This window comes from Mastigoproctus giganteus, chromosome 9 (genome assembly GCF_048544385.1).
Source record: "Mastigoproctus giganteus isolate SK-2022 chromosome 9, ASM4854438v1, whole genome shotgun sequence".
Lineage (NCBI taxonomy): Eukaryota > Metazoa > Arthropoda > Arachnida > Uropygi > Thelyphonidae > Mastigoproctus > Mastigoproctus giganteus.
Window position 1 is genome coordinate 142,979,373 of NC_143583.1, and position 19,710 is coordinate 142,999,082.

General features: G+C 36.1%; 1 protein-coding gene across 1 annotated transcript in view; it reads right to left on the minus strand.

The window, feature by feature from the left end:
• pod1 (coronin) overlaps positions 1-19,710 on the minus strand; it is a 588,411-nt gene that overhangs the window by 471,569 nt on the left and 97,132 nt on the right. Inside the window, exon 6 of the mRNA XM_090381732.1 lies at positions 15,278-15,467. Coding sequence (XP_090237858.1) covers positions 15,278-15,467 — 190 coding nt within the window. The remainder of the gene's footprint in view (positions 1-15,277; positions 15,468-19,710) is intronic.

The window sequence follows — 19,710 nt, forward strand, 5'->3', positions numbered from 1 at the left end:
GCTCTCTATCTTCTAACTTCTCCACTAATGCCGGTGTCCCCCAAGGTTCAGTTCTTTCCCCCACTATTTTCCTCTTGTATATTAATGACCTTTCATTGACTGGAAATCCAAATCCTATCCATAGTTTTGCCGATGATAGCACATTGCATTCTACTTTCCATTTTGAGAAACCTTGCCCTGCTCAATCAGCTTCAACTTCTCAAAAATCTGCTACCAATTCCTTAAATGCCAATCTTCAGGTAATTCTCCAGTGGGGCAAAGACAACCTAGTTGATTTCAACCCTTTTAAAACTCAGTCTGGTCTTACATTTCGCAAAAAGGATTCCTCTGCTCCTATGCTTATCTTTAGTGACACTCTGATTTCTAGGCAAAATGATATATATCTCTTTTGGGGATTACCCTGACTTCTAATCTCTCTTGGCACAAGCACATTACAAATATTGCTTCCTCTGCATCTAAAAAACTTGGTTTTCTCTTTCACTCTCGGTGTTACTTTTCTTCCAAATAGCTGCTCACTCTGTATAAATCGCAAATCCGCCCTGCCATGGAATATTGTTCCCACAACTGGGGTGGTGTCCCGAAACCCTCTCTCAGGCTTCTTGATGCCATTCAGAAGAGGGCAGTTAGGTTAATTAATGATTCATCTCTAACAGAGTCTCTCCACTCACTGTGTCATAGAACACTGTTTCTGCTGCTGCATGCCTCTTCTACAGATACTTCCATGGGCGCCATTTTTCTGAATTGGCTTCTATAATTCCTGCTCTCTCTTTCAAAACAGTCCGAACACGTGCTGCCACCAGCCAACGTCCGTTTGCTGTCCAACTTCAAACTCACAGAACCAACTTTTCATCTTCTTTGTTTATTCATTCAACTGTCGTTTTCTGGAACAGCCTTCCTTTATACGTATTTCCTGAAAATTACAGTCTACAGAAGTTCAAGTCCAATGTCAACAAATATCTTCTTTCGTCTTCTCAACCTCCAACCCAAGCATGGTACTAAGTACTATAGGTTCTAATACCTCTCGTGTTTGGGGTTTACATTAAAAAAAAAAAAAAATTATGACAGTATCCCTGGATTCGGGGGAGGCTCCTATGGGTTGAAGGTGTGCAAATGTCTCTCCTATTTACAAAGGACGATGTAGAGCTGATGGAACAAGTACAGAGAAGGGAAATGAGATTTGTGAGAAGAATAAAGGAATGCTCTTACCAAGAAAGGCATCAGTTGTGCAAATTGCAGCATCTGGAGCCTAGGCACCTGCAAGGTGATCTGATTGAGGGGTTTAAGGCTTTGAATGATTTAAGAAAGCTCAATGCTGATGGGATTCTTCCTCTTGCTCAGATTACACATATGAGGAGGAATAAACTCATAAATTGCTGAATAAATGTGCAGAAGTTTGTCTTTAGCCAGCAAGTGGTTGATTGCTTAAACAAATTTCTATCTTTTGTTGTTGTGGAAGTTGATAGCTTAAAAAAATTCGAAGAAGAACTAGACAAACTATTGGAAGGAATGGATTGATGAAATAGAAAGTGTTCATTTTTTTGTCTGATGTTGTATAAGTTTGCTTTCTTGCATAATATACCACTACTAATGCTAAACTGCAATATGAGCAATTATAGTGTTGTAAACTTGACTTCTGTTCCAGGAAAAATAATGATTTCACTGGTTAAAGTATTGCAAGATCACCTTAACATGAACAGAATTATATGGAAATCAGAGAGTGGGATTTTAAGGGGGGGGGGAGAATCCTGTATGACCAATCTGATTAGCAGCAAATATGACAGTGGCAAAGGAAAAGTAGAACTGGATGCAAACAATAATTTTGGCATCATATATTTAGATTTCAGTAACGCTTTTGACAATGTTGCAAAAATTTGAGCAGTGTGGCATTAGGTATTTGTTATTTGGTTTTTAGGAGCATTAGTAACTAAGGCCATATTGCTCCGGGGATATGCGGTGGTCATTCCCTGACCTTTCCGCATCCTCCGTATTTGGTGGTCACGGGCTCGAACCCCGGTCTAATCAAGGAGTGTGTATGCTACGCACTGCTGCTCCTGCCCACCTGGCTATGGAGGCACCGTGGCATTAGGGGCAAGTTATTGCTAAAGATAAGGGGATGGTTGAATGGTAAAAGACAAAGGGTGGTTATAAATGGACACTGCTCTGCTTTGACTAATGTTATTAGTGGAGTCCTCAGTGATGGCCCCTTTACTGTTTACAATATTTATTAATGATACTGACATTCATATATGTCTAAGAGAATGGTCCAGAAAATGCAACAATATGGGTATACCTGTTGAGGACAATATGTACATATTCACCTTACTACTCGCTGATGATCAGGTAGTGGTAGCACAAGACATGGATGATGCAGAGTATATGTGTAGCAAATTGGTGAAGACATATAGAGAATTGGGATTAAAGATAAATTATAATAAGATGGAATACTTAACATCAAAAGCAGAGGAAGTTCTGGAGATAGAAGGATATAAACTTAAAAACAGTACATAGCTTTTAATACTTGAGATCGATAATACATGCTGATGGATCATCTAAACTGGAGATTCAGAAGAGAATTAGTGATGGAAGGAAAGTGACAGGTATGCTGAATATAATGCTGTGGAGTAGGAATATACTCAGTAAGACAAAGAGACTTATCTACCAAACAATAGTACACAACATTATGCTCTATGGGGCAGCAAAATGGACAGTGAATAAAAGACAACACAGAAAATTGCTTGCAACAGAAATGGACTACTGGAGAAGAACAGAAAGAAAATCGAGACTGGCGAAAATAAGAAATGAACAGATTCAAAGAATGATGGAAGTGAAAACTGATATAATCAGGTAATTGAAACAAAAAAGTTGAGGTGGTATGGACATACCAGAAGAATGGAGAAGGATAGACTTCCAAAAGTGATTATGAATTTGGTGGCACTAGGAAGAAGAAGAAAGAGAGGAAGACCAAGGGAGGTGGGGATGGATAGAGTCCGTAAAAGGCATGGAAAGATGAGAACTGAAAGATACAGAAAACAGAGAACTGTGGCGAAAAAGACTAGAACAATAGAATATTTTTTTTAGGTCAAGGAAAACGCATTGTGTAATGGAAAATTCCTAATGAAGAAGACGATATATGCAGTGACTTGTCAGGGAGAAGTTTATAGTGCAGTTTTGTAACAGATGCTGTTTCGTAACAGATGTACAACATCTGTGAATTCACAATCTTCAATCAGATAATGCAGAAATTCAGGAAATGCTTCTGCTGCTGTAATGTCCTCAAATGCAGATTTGCCTGCAAAACCAACCTGGAATATCCCATGATGAGCCTTCCATCTCCAAAGCCACCCTTCAGAAGCCTTAAATGTGTCAACAAGTGGAGATAATGACACATTTAAGCTTATGAAATTTAAGTACCTGTGCTTTCAAAATTATCCCATTTATTGGTATTCCTTCACTATGCTTCTATAGAAACCACTTGTATAAACCTTGGACCATGTCACTGTTTTCACAGTCTAGTTTTCTTTCTTCGGAGGCCTACTTCATCTTCTATGGAATTTATGAATGAATGCAATTTTTCTTCCTCTTTCATCCAAATTGGATTGTTCCCTCTGGAATTCCACAGTCATAAAAGAATACACTACTTAGATTTCAGTAAAGCTTTCAATACTGTTCCACATGTATGAATGAGGGCAGTGAGGCACTGGGACAAGTTACTGCTATATATAATTAGTATTAATAGTTGCATCATTTGCCACTACTAATACTAATAAATAGTTGCAAATGATGCAAGAAAGCAAGCTTTTACAGCATCAGGCAAAAACTGTGCTGGCTAAAGGCAAACTTCTGCACATCTATTCTGCAACCATCCTTCCTCAATTTGAATTTATGTCATGTCCTCCTCATGTGCATTGTATGGTTGAGTGGTAGAAGACAGAGGATAATGATAAATGGTCACTGCTCTTCTTGGGCTAATGTTATAAGTCCAAAAAGTTTAGTGCCCATGGGCAGAGTCCCTCAGAATTCAGTGACAAACCACTTACTGTTTTTATATTATTTATTAACAATACTGAAAAAGGCATATCAAGCTTATTGTCTAAGTTTGCAGGTGATACAAAAGTTGACAGCATGGTTAATGACAGGAATCAAGGTGTACTACAAGACCTAAAAAATCAGGCAGCAGATGGGATGAGAAGTTGCCATTCAGATTTATTATTGATAAACAAAGGTACACCACCCCATATGGACAGCAAGAATCCCACAAAAGGCGGTACTTCACTCAAGGTGATGGAGAATGAAAAAACTTTAAAGTAATTCTACAGTCCAATATGAAATTTTCTAGGCAGTACAAACAGGCTGTAAGTACAGCTAGCTCATGTTAGTCTTGTCATTGATTCATAGGAATTCTGCTAGTAAAGACAAGGAAATGATAATCCCACTGTATAAGGAAATATTTAGGCCACATCTGAAGTACTATTTACAGAAATTGAAGCATCATTTTAGGAAGGATGTGATCTGTTGGAATGGACGCAGAGAACAGCAACAAGGTTAGTCAACGACAAAACAGGGTAACCTTACCAAGAAATACATCAGTAGCTGTATTTCTTAGAAACCAAGCACCAGCAAGGCGACCTGATTGAAGTAATTAAGGCTTTAAATTGTTGGAGTAAATCAAAACTGTTTAGTTTATTCCAGTCATTTAAAGATTACTCTTTAAACAGGCTGGGGGGAGGGGGGTTTACATTGAAAAAGGATAGCTGCAGGACATATTTGTAAAAGTTTGCTTTTAGTCAGAGAGTAATTGACTGTTGGTACAAACTACCATCTGGTGTCGTAGAAGAAGAAGACGGTAGTTTGAATAAATACTTTTTTCTTTATTAAATAAAATAGTTTATTTAAGGAAGAATAAGTTACAAAATACACTGGTCTGCATGTTAAGAATAGTTCTCTATGTTTTACTACTTTTAAGAAATCTGAACTACATAATTTTTTTTTTAATATTTTTATATAAAAATACTGATAAAAATATGTAAAAACCAATGGTCCTAGTGTCAAACAACGATGGCTGGAAACTAGATTTCTTATACATTAGACTGAGTTAAACTCGTGCCTTTTTACCTTCTTAAGGTAAAAAGGCAACTAGTTTCAGTTGCTGGTCCTTATTTTTAGCATCCAGCAGTACTTGGCGATTATATCCACTATATCGATATTCCATCTCCTTGATGCCTTTTTTCCATTTTTTTTTTTTTTTTATATATATCCTGATGGAATTTTTTGCTTGACCACTTGGCTCCTGACCAGCCAAGTGGTCAGGAGCACGAGTGCAGTGGCATGAGCTCTTTGAGTGGACCAGGGTTCAAGCCCTTGACTACTAAATATGATAAACATTTGCAATGACATTGGGTGAAGGAAACACCAGAGGCATCAGCCCTAGCCAGCCAGCTTGTAAAAATTCGGCTGGACATATCAATATGGAGGAATAACAGGCATTCCATCCACCACCTCCGTAGCCAGGTGGGCAGGAACAGCAGTGGGTAGCACACGCTTCTTGATTAGACCGGGGTTCGTGCCCGTGACCACCAAATACGGAGGATGCGGAAAGGTCAGGGAATGACCACCGCATATCCCCGGAGCAATATGGCCTTAGTTGCTAATGCTCCTAAAAACCAAACAACAACAGCATTCCATCCATGTCGCTGACCCCAAACCAGGACAACCAGTGCAGATAATTTTTTTTATAGAATTTTTCCCCTGTCCTTAAACTACCAAACTTTTCTGGGAAATAGTCAAGACAAGAGTGCAAGGAGAGTGTATCTTATCCAACATTGTCCCTCACAATCATCTCAAATCTAGATGCTCACTGTTTCCCAAAAATTACATACTACATTTTTAAAGCTAATTCAAGCATCTCTTTCAATTTTGGTTTATGGATTCTTCAAAAACAAAGTGTAGCAGCATCCTGTAGGTCTGAGCTCCAACAAAAATTCCTTCTTTGATTTTTTTTTTTTTTTTTTTTTGTAAGTGATGGGAAATTTAGTGCAAATGTACTAGAAACAATTTCTCTTTTTATTCAGACAAACTGCTTGGACAAACCATTTCATTAAAATTAGCTTTATATGCAGAAGCGAGAGCTCTGATTTTTAATGTTCTTTGAACCTGGTGTCAGAGACCATCTTGGTCGCCACACTTCTTTTCTGAATGTTCACTTCTTGCTCAACTACCCCACTCAAACAGAAAGCAAGGCATTTTTATGTAACCAAGTTGCTGGCCAAGTAGTAAATGTTGTTGCAATATATCATTGAGACTTCTTCAGAAAAATAGGGAACCAATTCTTTTTTAGGATGTCTATACCATGAAAAGAGTATTACTGGGGTAAGCAGATTCCTTAAAAGCTCTGCAGATTTAAATTTCTCACAAGACTGTAGAGTTCACTTTGTGTAAACAGCTATGGTCCAGAGTTGTGAATTTCTCATCAGAATAGTTTATATTATCCTCTAGATCACAGATGTCATGTTCGGTATCTGATGGCATATTATTATTATTAGCTATATGGTGCAAGGAAGCCTGAGGCCTATGCTGCACCAGCCAAAAAAAAAATTCCCGAGTTACCCTGGGGGGAAGGGGGGAAACAGAGAGAATCAAAAGTAGAGGGGAATCACCAAGAAAGAGAAGAATGATGTTCAAGAACAAGTGATGGAGGTAGTACCTGTTCAGAGGGGATACTGGCATTACAGCTAAAGTAATATTGTTGGGGTATACAATGCTGTGTTTGTTCTTCACGTTATGACCTGCTACATTTATGGAACAGAAGTAGCAGTCATTAATATGATCCCAAGGTTCCCTTCACACCATGTAATGGCAAATATCACAGCTTTCTTTTTACCATATTTCCACAATTGAAAGTCCTTCACACGTGTGGCACACTTTATTAGGGGGGAGAAGCCAATTCGGTCACCTAAATTATCCTGGTCACCCGATTTAATTCCAAAATATACAGCATGCACATTTTTCACAAATGATATTTATCCTACCTTGGTTTCACTACAACACCGTCATTACAAATGTAAGAAAATATATTTGGATTGTTCACACAAGTTGCCATTGTCAAAGACACAGAATATAAAAATCATGTTAGAAGCAGATGCACAAATGCACCAGAAAACAACTGAATGCAGAAGGAACACTTTGCTACTTTATGTAGCTACCTGACTGGCAGATTTTGACATTTCTAAACATATCTGGAACGCCTATCCCTGTCAGATCAGTCACAAAGGAAAGAGTACACATATTATGTAGAATGTGTATCTAAGAAAACAATTCTTATTGTTTGTAAAAATACTTTACACGATAATTAAAAACTGTTTGGATTTTTAGAATTAGCATTAATGCTTCCAAAAAAATTTTGGAAACATTAAAATCTATGCAGACTAGTGTTATTAGAATGGAAGGACAAATGAGTTGGGTAGTTTTTTTTTTGTTTGTTTTTGCTGCTGCTGTATAATCTTGCTTCTGTGCATTATTTGTCCCTACTAATACACCCTCGTGGGTAGCACAGTTGGTAGAATCAATGTCCTGGGTGGAAAAGACCAGAGTTTGAGTCTCATCAATGATGTGCAAAATTTTTATGGGTCTTTTTCACAACATGGCTGAGTTAAATAGTCTCAGGCAAGGGAAGCATGGTTTTTTCCTCACTGAAACTCAGGTTTTTCATCCAGCAAAACAGAAAATCGACCACACAACACAATTTACAAATAGTATACACGGAGCGATATGACCTTAGTCGCTGATGCTCAGTGTAGCAGCACCATCCTACCCTACTAATACTAATATGCTTACAGCTTTCTTTACAGTTACTGAAACTGTAATAAAATATCACATTCATATTCACAATGTGATTTATTTAAAATATTTATTTATTTTAAATAATTTATTTAAAAGATATCTTTTAAATAAATTATTTAAAAGCCAACAGTGGTTTTTAAAGCAGATTTTACTGTAATATACCACTACACACAAGGTGTGAAAAATGACTGTAAAAGTATGGAGTTGACTTATACAGCAAATATATGATTAAGCATGAATTTTTAAATTAGGGGGGGGAAGTGACATATTCTGAATCAATTTACACACCAGAATATATGGTATCAATTTCTTTTGCCTTTTTTTTTTTTTAATGACCATAACTACTAAGATGGCATATCCTGATTGTCATTGGGCAAGAGAAAAAGAAATTGTTATGTACAGCATCCTTACAACACATAACATTTTAATACTAAGTTGGTTATATATTGTTTGTATGGCAATGCACAGGAAATTTTTATTTAAATTTCACTTAACATAAAGAATACTAATATCAATATAATAACAATTTGTATAAATGCTTATGATATCCATCTCTGATATCACATGTTATGATTCAACTATTTTTTCAACATCTGCAAATCATAAGTGTTTAATGTACTGTTACATCAGTATTAATGTTTAAGTTAAATTTAAGTACAGGAGGTCCCCTGTATCCGAGTATTCATCATCTGAGTCCCCGCAGTTACAAGGATTTGAAAATGAAAAAATTAAAGGAAGCCCTTCAGAAAATTGACAAAGCACTTGAATATTTTTGTAAGAATGACCCTCGTCATAACTGTGCAGCAAACGTGAAATGCAAAGTTAAAGACATAACTAAATGCTACAACAATTTTATCTGAAAAAATATGGGGAAAAAAAAAACGAAAACTCTGTATCCATTCTTTATTCGTAAAACTGAAAAATAGTGTAACTTCAATAAACTTTACTTAACCTTACATTGTTCAATATATTATAATAAAATAATTGTCTCATTTTTCAGTTCCTTCTATCCATGTTTTACTATGTACAAGTACATCATACACATTACTAAAATTTGGTCCCAGTTTTAAGTGGAATTTTCTGGAACCAATTATCCTCGGATAATGAGAACCCCTCCTGTACTTCATTCTTATCAAGGCTCTGACATTTAAAAAGATAGCAAGTAACACTACATTACAGTGTATTGTCATGTTACTATCAAAGTCAGAACTTCAGAGTTTATCCAAAAGGAGTCCTCTCAATTTCATCCATAGGTTCTAGGTTGTGCTATCCAAAGCCTTTTCCCAACTTATTATTTAACTATGACAAAAGTTAGTGTACTGCTTTTGAGAATCTCAAAAATTCTCATGTGTGTCAGATGTCTAAGTAAATAAAACAACTCGCATTTTTAACTTAGATTCCTGCATTTATATTTCAAGTAAAAATCATACACTGAATTTTGTATTAGCTGAGTTTATACTATAAGTATCACTTGGATTCAAAAATTTCAGCATTGCTTTTTTCCCAAACAGTGCAATGGTAGACTTTTAACCATTGATGCTTTTTCGATTTACTTTTTTCAATGAGTTTCTTTGGAAGTATCCCAATTATCTTTATCTTACTGTATAACATACCTGTGTTCACATATGCTTTGCAATGAACTTATCTCATTTGTAGACAAAATTTTCATCAAGCGCACTAGTAGATATCTTTTTCAGTTTCAATAAAATATTTTTTTTAAATTCCAAATTCTCTGAACATTTGTTAACTCATTTAACATTAGTGTTTTAGCACTTTTCTTTATTTTCCTTCAACAAAGGACCTCTCTATCACAGAACTGATAGCATTAACTAATTTAACTATCTTAGTTACATTTTTAACTGCCCTTCCTATTAACATTTACTTCTACTATAAACAATTCTAGTGATCTCTCTAGTCACACGCCTTCACATCTGCTCTCTCACACACACACGTTTATTACATAAGTGTTTTGTGACATCTACATTTTCCCAGAGACAACATGTGCAAAGATAAAGGATTTTTCAATTACAATTAAGCATCTCACTGCTAAGTAGGTTACATATATATTAATCAATAGTAGTTTCAAATAAATTTGTTAAATCAATTAAACATCAGCATTACACATAGAATAACTTTCTATATTAGAAAAAACATTTTTCAGAAACTTTTTTTCAATCATTTTTGCAATATTTAAACTCCAAGTGTTTAATGATCATTTTGCTAAGTAATTCATGATTCCCTTTGAAAGGTCTTAGTGTAAATAATTTTTAATGTAAGGTGGATTGACCATGTCTTTAGCAGTTGTCATTTATGCCAATTACAACCAAATCAAAGTTATCCTACAAGATGCAACCTGCCAGGAGGTTTAATTCATGCCAAAATTCATAACATTCCCTATTAGCGAAATCACCTTCAGCTCTAAGGAAATTTGACATGAGGCATACGCTGTCATATTTTTGATATGCAGAAGGGTAGATCGTGTTTCTTTATCCTGTTTTAAACATAAATTTCCTCTACCTCAATTACAAGAGTTTAAACTGATTTACTAATAATATTTATCCACAGAATAACGAAAAAATATATATAATAATAATAGATTCTACATGGAAGTAACAGAGCTTATTCTGCTGCTTTGAACACAGTAAATAAAAATAGGCCCAGTTCAATCTTGTTTCAAGGTCGTACACAAATAACACGACTTTCATCAGGATCATCTCTGCTTCCACTTCCTCCTCCTCTGCCATGTAAATATGGTTGTATTGGACAAGAAAAAGAAGTTACAATCTGGGTGGCAATCATCTTATTTTAAAATGGTGAGTCAAAATAAAAACACTCTCTCCATGTATATACCACACACACAATTGTAAATTTGGCTTGGATCAAAATAAACACAAAAGAAACTATGGACAGAAATACAGCATATGGTTACCCTAAAAAGCTCACGTCCCAATTCTGAAAAGTATATTAAAAAATGCTACTACATGTAACCATTAAAAATATAGGACTTGAAGTGAGCAAGTGAAAAGTCATCATTTAATAACTAATTCCAAAGCAATATTGTTAATTTTTTCAGAATATGATTATTCAATTTCAAAAATTTAGTAATAATCATATGCAATAGCTTTACTGTTCTGACATAATGGTAAAGGTATCATTCTCTATTTTACAATTACAATAGGCAACTTTCTAAGAAAGTATTAAAAAAAAAAAACAACAAAAATTATCACTATTTTTTTTACTTTCTAAGTATTTTAACTAAGCAGTAATCAGACCCAGTATGTTGCAAAGGAGATAGTAATAGGAGTAACAGAATTTCACCATAGAGTGCAAGGAAGCCACAGGCATCTGCTGCACTGGCAAAAAACCCAAAAACCAAGTAGATAAGAAAACAAATTATATGCTTCAACTCCTCACACAGGTAACTATCCAGTTGACCTTTGAATTTATTCAAACTGTTAGCCTCAACTACCTGAAAGAGCAACTTGTTAAAGCAATCAATGACTCACTGGCTAAAAAGAAAACTTCCTACCCTAATCTCAACTTCAACCCCTGTAATTTGAACATATGGTACCCAGTTCTGGAATTCTTTATAACAATGAAAATTCCACCTTCATTCATATTACTAATCTTTCTCAGTCTTATAAACATCAATCAAGTCACCTCTGAGGTGCCTGGTTGCCAAGCTCCATAGCCCACAATAATCGGAGTCTTTCCTCATACTGTCATCCTTCTGCTGATCTCACCATTAGAGTTGCCCATCTTTGGACCCTTTCAAGAATCTCAATGTTGTTTTTCAGATAAGGTCTCAATACTTGAACACAGTATCCGAAATGGGGTTTTACAATTGCCTTATACAGTGGGATTATAACCTCTCTATCTCTACAGGATAATGTTCGGTAAATCACTGATAGACCACCATGAGCTTTCTTGGCTGCCTGTTTACACTGTTTAGAAAACTTCATATCTGCCCGAATTTTAACTCCGAGATCTCTTTCCTCTTCCACTGTTTTTAATTCAGTCCCACCAAGTGCATAATTTATTTGTGGGTTGCTATTCCTCAAGTGTAAGACCTTGCATTTAGCAGCATTAAAACATAGCTGCCACTTCTCTGACCATCTTTGAAGTCTGTTCAAGTCATCCTGAAGGAGCGCTGCTTGGCACTGATCATTAATGACTCTGACAATCTTTACATCAAATGCAAATTTTGATATCACACCTTCTATCCCCTTCATCAATGTCATTTATGAAAATGAGAAACAACACTGGTCCAAGAACTGATACTTGAGGGAATCCACTCCTGATGTGGATTCCTTCATCAGTTCTGAAGGATATCCATTAATTACAACTCTGCCTTCTGCTCTGCAGCCACCCAACAATTAATTTTAGAATCTTACCAGTAATCCCAACCCATTAGTTTATACAGTAATCTCTCATGAGGGACAGAGTCCAATGCTTTGCTAAAATACAAATAAAGTATGTAGAAATTGTTTCCTAAATCCAGCTCAGGAGTAACTGTGTCAAAATGGCCTACTAAGTTAGTTAAGCATGATTTATCCTTAACAAAGCCATGCTGTTCAGAATGCCATATCTATCTAATTGTTCCTGGATTGCACTCTTAATTATTGCTTCTACAATTTTTCCTATAACTGAAGTCAGACTAACCAGTCTGTAGTTATTATTACCTCACTTCACTCTTAGAATTGCTTTTATGTATTGGTGATACATTGGCACTTCACCAATCCAAAGGAATCTCCCCAAAGTCCAAAGATGGCCCCCTCAATGGTTCAATGAGGGGGGGCACCTTAATCTCAATGGTACACTCCCTTGCACTCTCCCTCAAACCTACAGGGTATGTGCCATCAACTCCAGGAGCCTTATTTGTCTTAATGCTTTTTCTAATAAACAATCTTCTGTAATTATGACATCAATAATTTCATATGGCTCAGTCTCTTCTTAGCATGAAGGGTCTTTCGTCAGTAAAGACAGATACAAAATACCTATTCAATTCATCGGCAACATCAGCTGGGTTATCTAAGACTTTCCGACACCCATACACAAGGGTCCGATTTGATTAGCTTTCTTAGCTTTCCAATGCTTTCTCATACACAGCCTTCACACCTCCCTGACCTTATTTGTGGTACTATTACAGATAAACTTGTACCTGTTGTAGGCTTCAGTACTTTTTATTGCTCTATAACTGTCCCATGCTACCTTTTTTTCTGCTCTATAACTGTCCCATGCTATCTTTTTCTGCTCTATCTGGCCAGCCAGCTTCACAGTTATGCATCTCAGCATCATCCTCCCGCAATATTTCCTTAAAGGTATGTATGTGTTCATGGCTTCTGTGATTTTTGCTTTAAAAGTATTCCAAAATTCAAATGTATTCACCATCTCTCTGCAAGCCAACCAGTTCACAGATGCCATATAGTACCTTAAACCGTCAAAGTCCATGCCTTTAACAACTACAACATCTTTCTTCATCTTCCAACTGACAACCAAGATCACTTCCTGACAATGGTTCCTGTACTGTACTTTAAGCTCTGGTCATCTGATTCATTAGTAATAATGAGGTCCAAAATATTCTCACCCCTAGTACTTTAGCATGCGTACAAATAATAATCATTTAGTTTATTTAAAAAAGTTTTTCCCCATTATGAGTTTTCCACCCACTTATTCCAATCAATCTGGGGCAGATTAAAGTAACCCATAATAAGACATTCATGCTTACTTGCTTGCTCATTCCATCTGCATGTAAAGACTTTCATCATATTCTTCGCAATCTTCCGGTCTGTAGATTACTGCCACTCTCATTGCTCCTTTTGCTTCCAACTAACTCACTCCACATGGATTCCATGCTGGCAGACATAACTTCAGACTCAATAAAAGCTCTTTTCATACTCAGGCTGCTTTTGATAAGAAGCATCACCTCACCACCCTGTCTATCTTCCCTATCTTTCCTAATTACATTATACATACTATGGTGGAACTCATCATCATCATCACCGATTTCTGGGTGGTATCATGTTTCTATAGCCCGTATTATATCAGCATTAGTTGTCCTAAACAGGAGTTCAAATTCAGCCATTTTATTGATAACACTCCTGACATTACTGTAGACACAGTTGAGACTAAGTAATCTTCTATAGTTAACTACCGTGACTACGCTTGAAGTTATTTAGGTTTGTATCCCAAGCTTTATCTTCCCGCCCTCACTTGAAACATTGCTTCCCTCAGAATATCTTATCAACATTGGCTGTTGTGGCAACAAATAAGAATTCATGAGGTGGATGCAAGCATTACTTTGACCTGTATCATCAGATAAATGTGGATCTAAATTACCCTTTTCCCCCCACTAACGCAGTTTCCCCGAACCCTTAGGATATCCTAAATGATACTGGCAGTATTCTGTTTGCGGCATACCAATAAATCATCTTTTCTTAATAGATTTTTGTACTTATTGTATATAGCTTTTTAATATTAAAAACTTAAATATTAAAAAAAAACATTATTTCTAAAAATTAAAAAAGAAAGTCACAGTCATAAAATATAAATTTGAAACTAATAGCCACTTCCATTTTCCAGTTCAGAAGAGTGTTGAGAGCATGAAATTTCAAAATGACTGCACATAAATACGCATAAGAGCAGAAATTTGCAATATCTTTGCTGAAAAACAAGAAAAAAGTTAAGCCATGAAATACAAACATGATCCTAAAAGGCACTTTCATTTTTCAGCGCAGAAATTAAGAGCATGAAATTTCAAAATTTGGTGCATACTTTTTTTTTCCCCTCGCTTAGATGGCTCTTTGGTTTATGGACTCCATTACATATTCAGCAATATTTCTTAAATCAAAATATTGAGTGGCTTAATATAAAAAAAAAAAACTTAAAAACTAGAATACTTATTCATTCATTTATTCACTTACTTCAGAAAGCTCTACACAAAATTACTACAAGAAGGATTGAAAAGAAACAACCCTTTTGAGAGTTCTCACACATTTTCTGATTTCATTTTTTCTACTAATTACTCAGGAAAGCCCTAAAATCTTCCTCCCAAAATTGAGATGATGCAATATTTAGAATTCGAAAGCATAAAAGTGGGTTATGCCTGGATAGCACAATCTAAATACTCAAGTAGGACCTGTGAGGTCATATGTGAACAAAGTGCACAAAAAGTTAGAAATGGGTCATACCATACCTGCTTGGTGCTTTCACATAATTACTGTGTAAAAACCATAAAATATTGCCTTCAAAAAAAGAACACAAATAAAAACTGGGTCTACATTTAGGAAAGCAGAAAAATTTCAGTCATTACGCAAGAACCAACAAAAAAACCACTGCTGGGCTAAATAAACAATATAAAAATGTTCAGTGAATTACTGTATATCATATCACTATATTAAATAAAACAAAAAGGGCAAAAGACAATAGATGGTTTTTATACCAAATATCTCTTCCTTTCTGGATACATCCCATAGCCTAACAGATTTATTGTCAGCACTAGCAAGAATACAATCTACAGATGGATTAAAGGTCACTACTTCAACTTGATTATTAAGTGGCTGGAACACTACTTCAGGATTGCAAGGAATGTTAGCAATCAGCCCATCCTTTGGAATGCGCCAAATTTTCATCTAAAAGGAAAAGCTGAATGTTACAAAACTTTTCATGGACATTTCACAAGAAAATATTACTGAAAACATATACGAATTACTGAATATAATGAATTACGGAATTACTGAATACAAAGAATTACTGAATATAACAAATTACCAAATATGCAGGCAACCCCCATATAACACGGTTTCGCTCTAACACGATTTATTTGCGGCAATCCTTGCACAACACGATACTTATATAACATGGATTCGCTCTAAGACAGTTAGAGTTCTCTTTCTTGGTGATTCCCTTGTGTGTGTGTGTGTGTGTCTCTCTCTCTTAGGGTAACTTGGGAATTTTTTTTTGTCTGGTGCAGCATAAGCCTCAGGCTTCCTTGCACCATATAGCTAATAATAATAATAAATAATAATAATAACAGGGTATTTTTGAGCTTTTGTGTGGGAAAAACCCTGCTATTATGTTGGATGTAATTTTTCGGGACACACAAGCCCCCCCCACGTTGCGGTGGGGGGGCTTGTGTGTCCCGATGACCCGGAGAGCTAAGTCGGCGGTAGCTTAGCTACTGGTAGGGCCTCCCAAGCTGGACAGGTCAAAGGGTAGGGGCCAGACTAAGAGAGAGAGATACCCCGGCTCTCCAGGTTGGAGGTTGCTGCAACGGGCTAGCTCCTTGTTTAGTGTAAAAAATTCACAAATGCTAAACGACCTACAAGTGAAAATGAAAATGGACTGCACTTTCGGAAACGACTCTGCAAATGGAAAAGGACTATGTTTTGGGATGCTGGAATATTCAAGGCCTTTCAACTAAAAGAAACTTTCTTCCGGATGAACTGCAAAAATTCAAGTTAGACATCATTGTGTTATCAGAGACAAAGAAAAAGGGATGTGGAAAGGAAATAATGGGAGAATACTACCATTTTTGGAGTGGAGTTGATAAGAGTGAAAGAGCAAGAGCAGGAGTTTCTATTGCTGTTAAAAAGAAATTGAGACACAACATCAAAAACTGACAATTTATTAATGAAAGAATGATCTCATTGGAACTGAAAATGTATGGGAGAGAAATATGTATTTTGGGAATATATGCCTCGACTAATGACACCGCCGATACCTTGAAGGATGAATTTTGGGAGGATCTGAGAGAACTAATAGAAAAAAATTCCTAAGAACAAAGAGATATTTCTAATGGGAGATTTCAATGCAAGAGTAGGAACTGAACAAAATAGCAAAGTTATTGGAAGATTTGGAGAGAAAGAGAGGAACGACAACAGAGATAGACTATGCAATCTTTGTGAACAGTTCGACTTGAGAATAAACAACATATTTTTCCAACACAAGGATATCCATAAATATACTTAGTTACAGGAGACAAGACAAATTAGATCAGTTATAGATTACATTATTTCAAAACATTCAGAGACATATGTATTGAAAGATGTCAGAGTTTATAGAGGAGCTGAATGTGGATCTGACCATTTTCTTGTTAAAACAACACTGAGGTGGAACTGGATTAAGAAAATGTGTGGACAACCAACAATGCAGGGAAGGAGAAATGCTACATGTGAATCAATTTAACGTTGACCTACTCCAGGACGACAGCATTAGAAACAACTTCACCCAGAGACTGGATGCTGCAATTAACATAGAGATAAAAGGTAATACTGAAGAAATCTACAAATATTTAAAAAATACTGTTAAAAAAATAGCTCATGAAATCCTAGGCAAAAAGAAGAGCCAAGGACCAAAAAAAACCTGGATTACAGAGAAAGTAAGAGCTGCTGTAGAGGAAAAGAAACTTGCATATCAAATATGGCTGGGTGATATGAATGATGCATATAGGAACATTTATGTTGAAAAATAGAAAATAGCCAATCGGTTGGTAGTAGAAGCGAAAAATGAAGAATGGGAAAGGAAATGCGCAACTATTAATAGCAAATTGGGTTTCAAGCAATCAGCAGAATCATGGAAGGTCCTTAAAGACTTGAGAAAACAGAATAAACACAACGCTGGTTTGCAATTAATACCTTTGAAAGACTGGACGGAGTACTATAAAGGACTTTTAAAAGAAGACCGGGAAGAGTTCAAGACGATGGAGGATTTTGGTGTAGAAGACTTGGGCTTAAAAGTTTCTGTTAGGGAAGTGGAACTCCTGCTAAAGGAAGGAAGGAATGAATGGCAAATCACCCGGGACCTGGAGGAGTTTACATGGAACTTCTGAAATATGGAGGAAGAGGAGTGGCTGTTCTGATACAAAAACTGTTAAATAGTATACTGAGAGGAGAAGAAATACTGAAAGAAATGATAACAGGATATATTACATCAATTTATAAGAAGGGTGATCAGAAAAGCTGTTCAAATTACGGAGGAATATGCATCCTGAACCCACGGTTAAAGATCCTTGGAAAATGGATCAGGACCCATTTAGAAACCCGAATCGAGGTATCAGAAGAACAAAGTGATTTTTCAGCCGGGAGGTCATGTATAGACCATATCTCAAAAGTATGGCAGATCCTTGAAAAATGCCAATCAAAAGGGGAAAAAAAAAAAAAAAACTTTGATTTTCATTGACCTTGAAAAGGCATATGACAGTGTTCCAAGAAAACTCTTATGGGAAGCACTGAAAGCGGCAAATATTGATGGACAACTGATTAACATTGTTAAGGCAATTTACAGGAATAATAGATGCAGAATTAAAGTAGGATCAGCTTTGTCACCTGAATTCTACACTTCAAAAGGCTTATTACAAAGTTGTTGCATGTCACCAACACTTTTCAAAATTTATATCGACATCTGCCTAAGATCCTGGTCAAAAAAATGTAATAAAATGGGATTGCTGATTAATAAGAACACCTATATTCACAATTTACTTTTTGCAGATGATCAGGTGGTGATAGCACAAGACTTAGAAGATGCAAAGTATGCATGTCATCAATTGTTTGAGGAATATAAACAATGGAGTCTAAAAATCAATTTGGCAAGAATGAAATGTTGTCTTCAGGGCCAGGTTTTATATTGCAGGTTTTAAAATCAAACAAGTCGACAAATTCAAATATTTGGGATCAATCTTACAAAGTGATGGATCATCCCAAGCAGAGATCAATAAGAGAATTGCAGACGGCAGAAAGGCTATCGACATGTTAAACTCTCTTCTGTGGAGCAAAAATATCTTAAATAAAACAAAGAAACTTATATTCCAAACGATTGTACAAAATCTTCTATTGTATAGAGCGGAAACCTGGACATTGAATAGGCGAGCAGAAAACAAATTGCTCTCCACAGAAATGGATTTTTGGAGACGCTCGGCAGGAACTTCTAAAAGAGACAGAAAACGGAATGAAGACATAAGGGAAAAAATGGAAGTGAAAAAGACTATTATTGACACCATCAAAGAAAAGCGTCTAACATGGTATGGACATGTAAAACGGATGCAAGAAAACAGATATCCAAAGGCTAGCCTGGAATGGATACCTCCTGGAAGAAGGAGAAGAGGAAGACCATGTAGGGATGGAGTACGAGAGTGCGTGACAGCCGGAGGCTTAACCGACCAAGACACCTTGAACTGCACTTTATGGCGGGAAAAAATTCCTAACAAGAAATAACTTGTAGGCTGAGGAAACCCATTGTAAATGGAAACACTCCTCTTGAAGAAGTAATTTTTCAACATTTCCACTCTTTTTTGTATCCCCACTTTTGACTCAAAAAGTCAACAGTAGGGATTCAAAAAGAATTATTGGGAAATTCCCGTCTTATGTTCTGTGCTATTGAACTTGTGGAAAAATCTAGATTTCAAAGTTTTATTACTACAGAATAGCACACCAGACCATCCAAAAGATTTAAGTCATCCAAACGTTAAAGTTATGTTCCTACCGCCACAGTTGTACTGGGTTAATACAACTTCTTTCATTCAGCCGTTAGATAAAGGCATTATATCCACCTTTAAAACTCATTACATCAGAAAATCGTTACAATGGATTTTGCAAAAAAATTGATTCCAAATCTATTGAAGTAATGGAGGCATGGAAACATTTCTCAAATGTAGACTGTATCAGAATCATAGCTTTATCACTGAAAGAAGTAGAACCGTCAACGTTAAATGTGTGTGGAAAAATGTATGGTCAGAGTCAGTTCTTTCAGGAAATATGATCATATGGGCAGAAAACGGAATCGGTGCGACAGTAGAACTTGCTTGTTGTTTGTTATTTGGTTTTTAGGAGCATTAGCAACTAAGGCCATATTGCTCCGGGGAAATGCGGTGGTCATTCC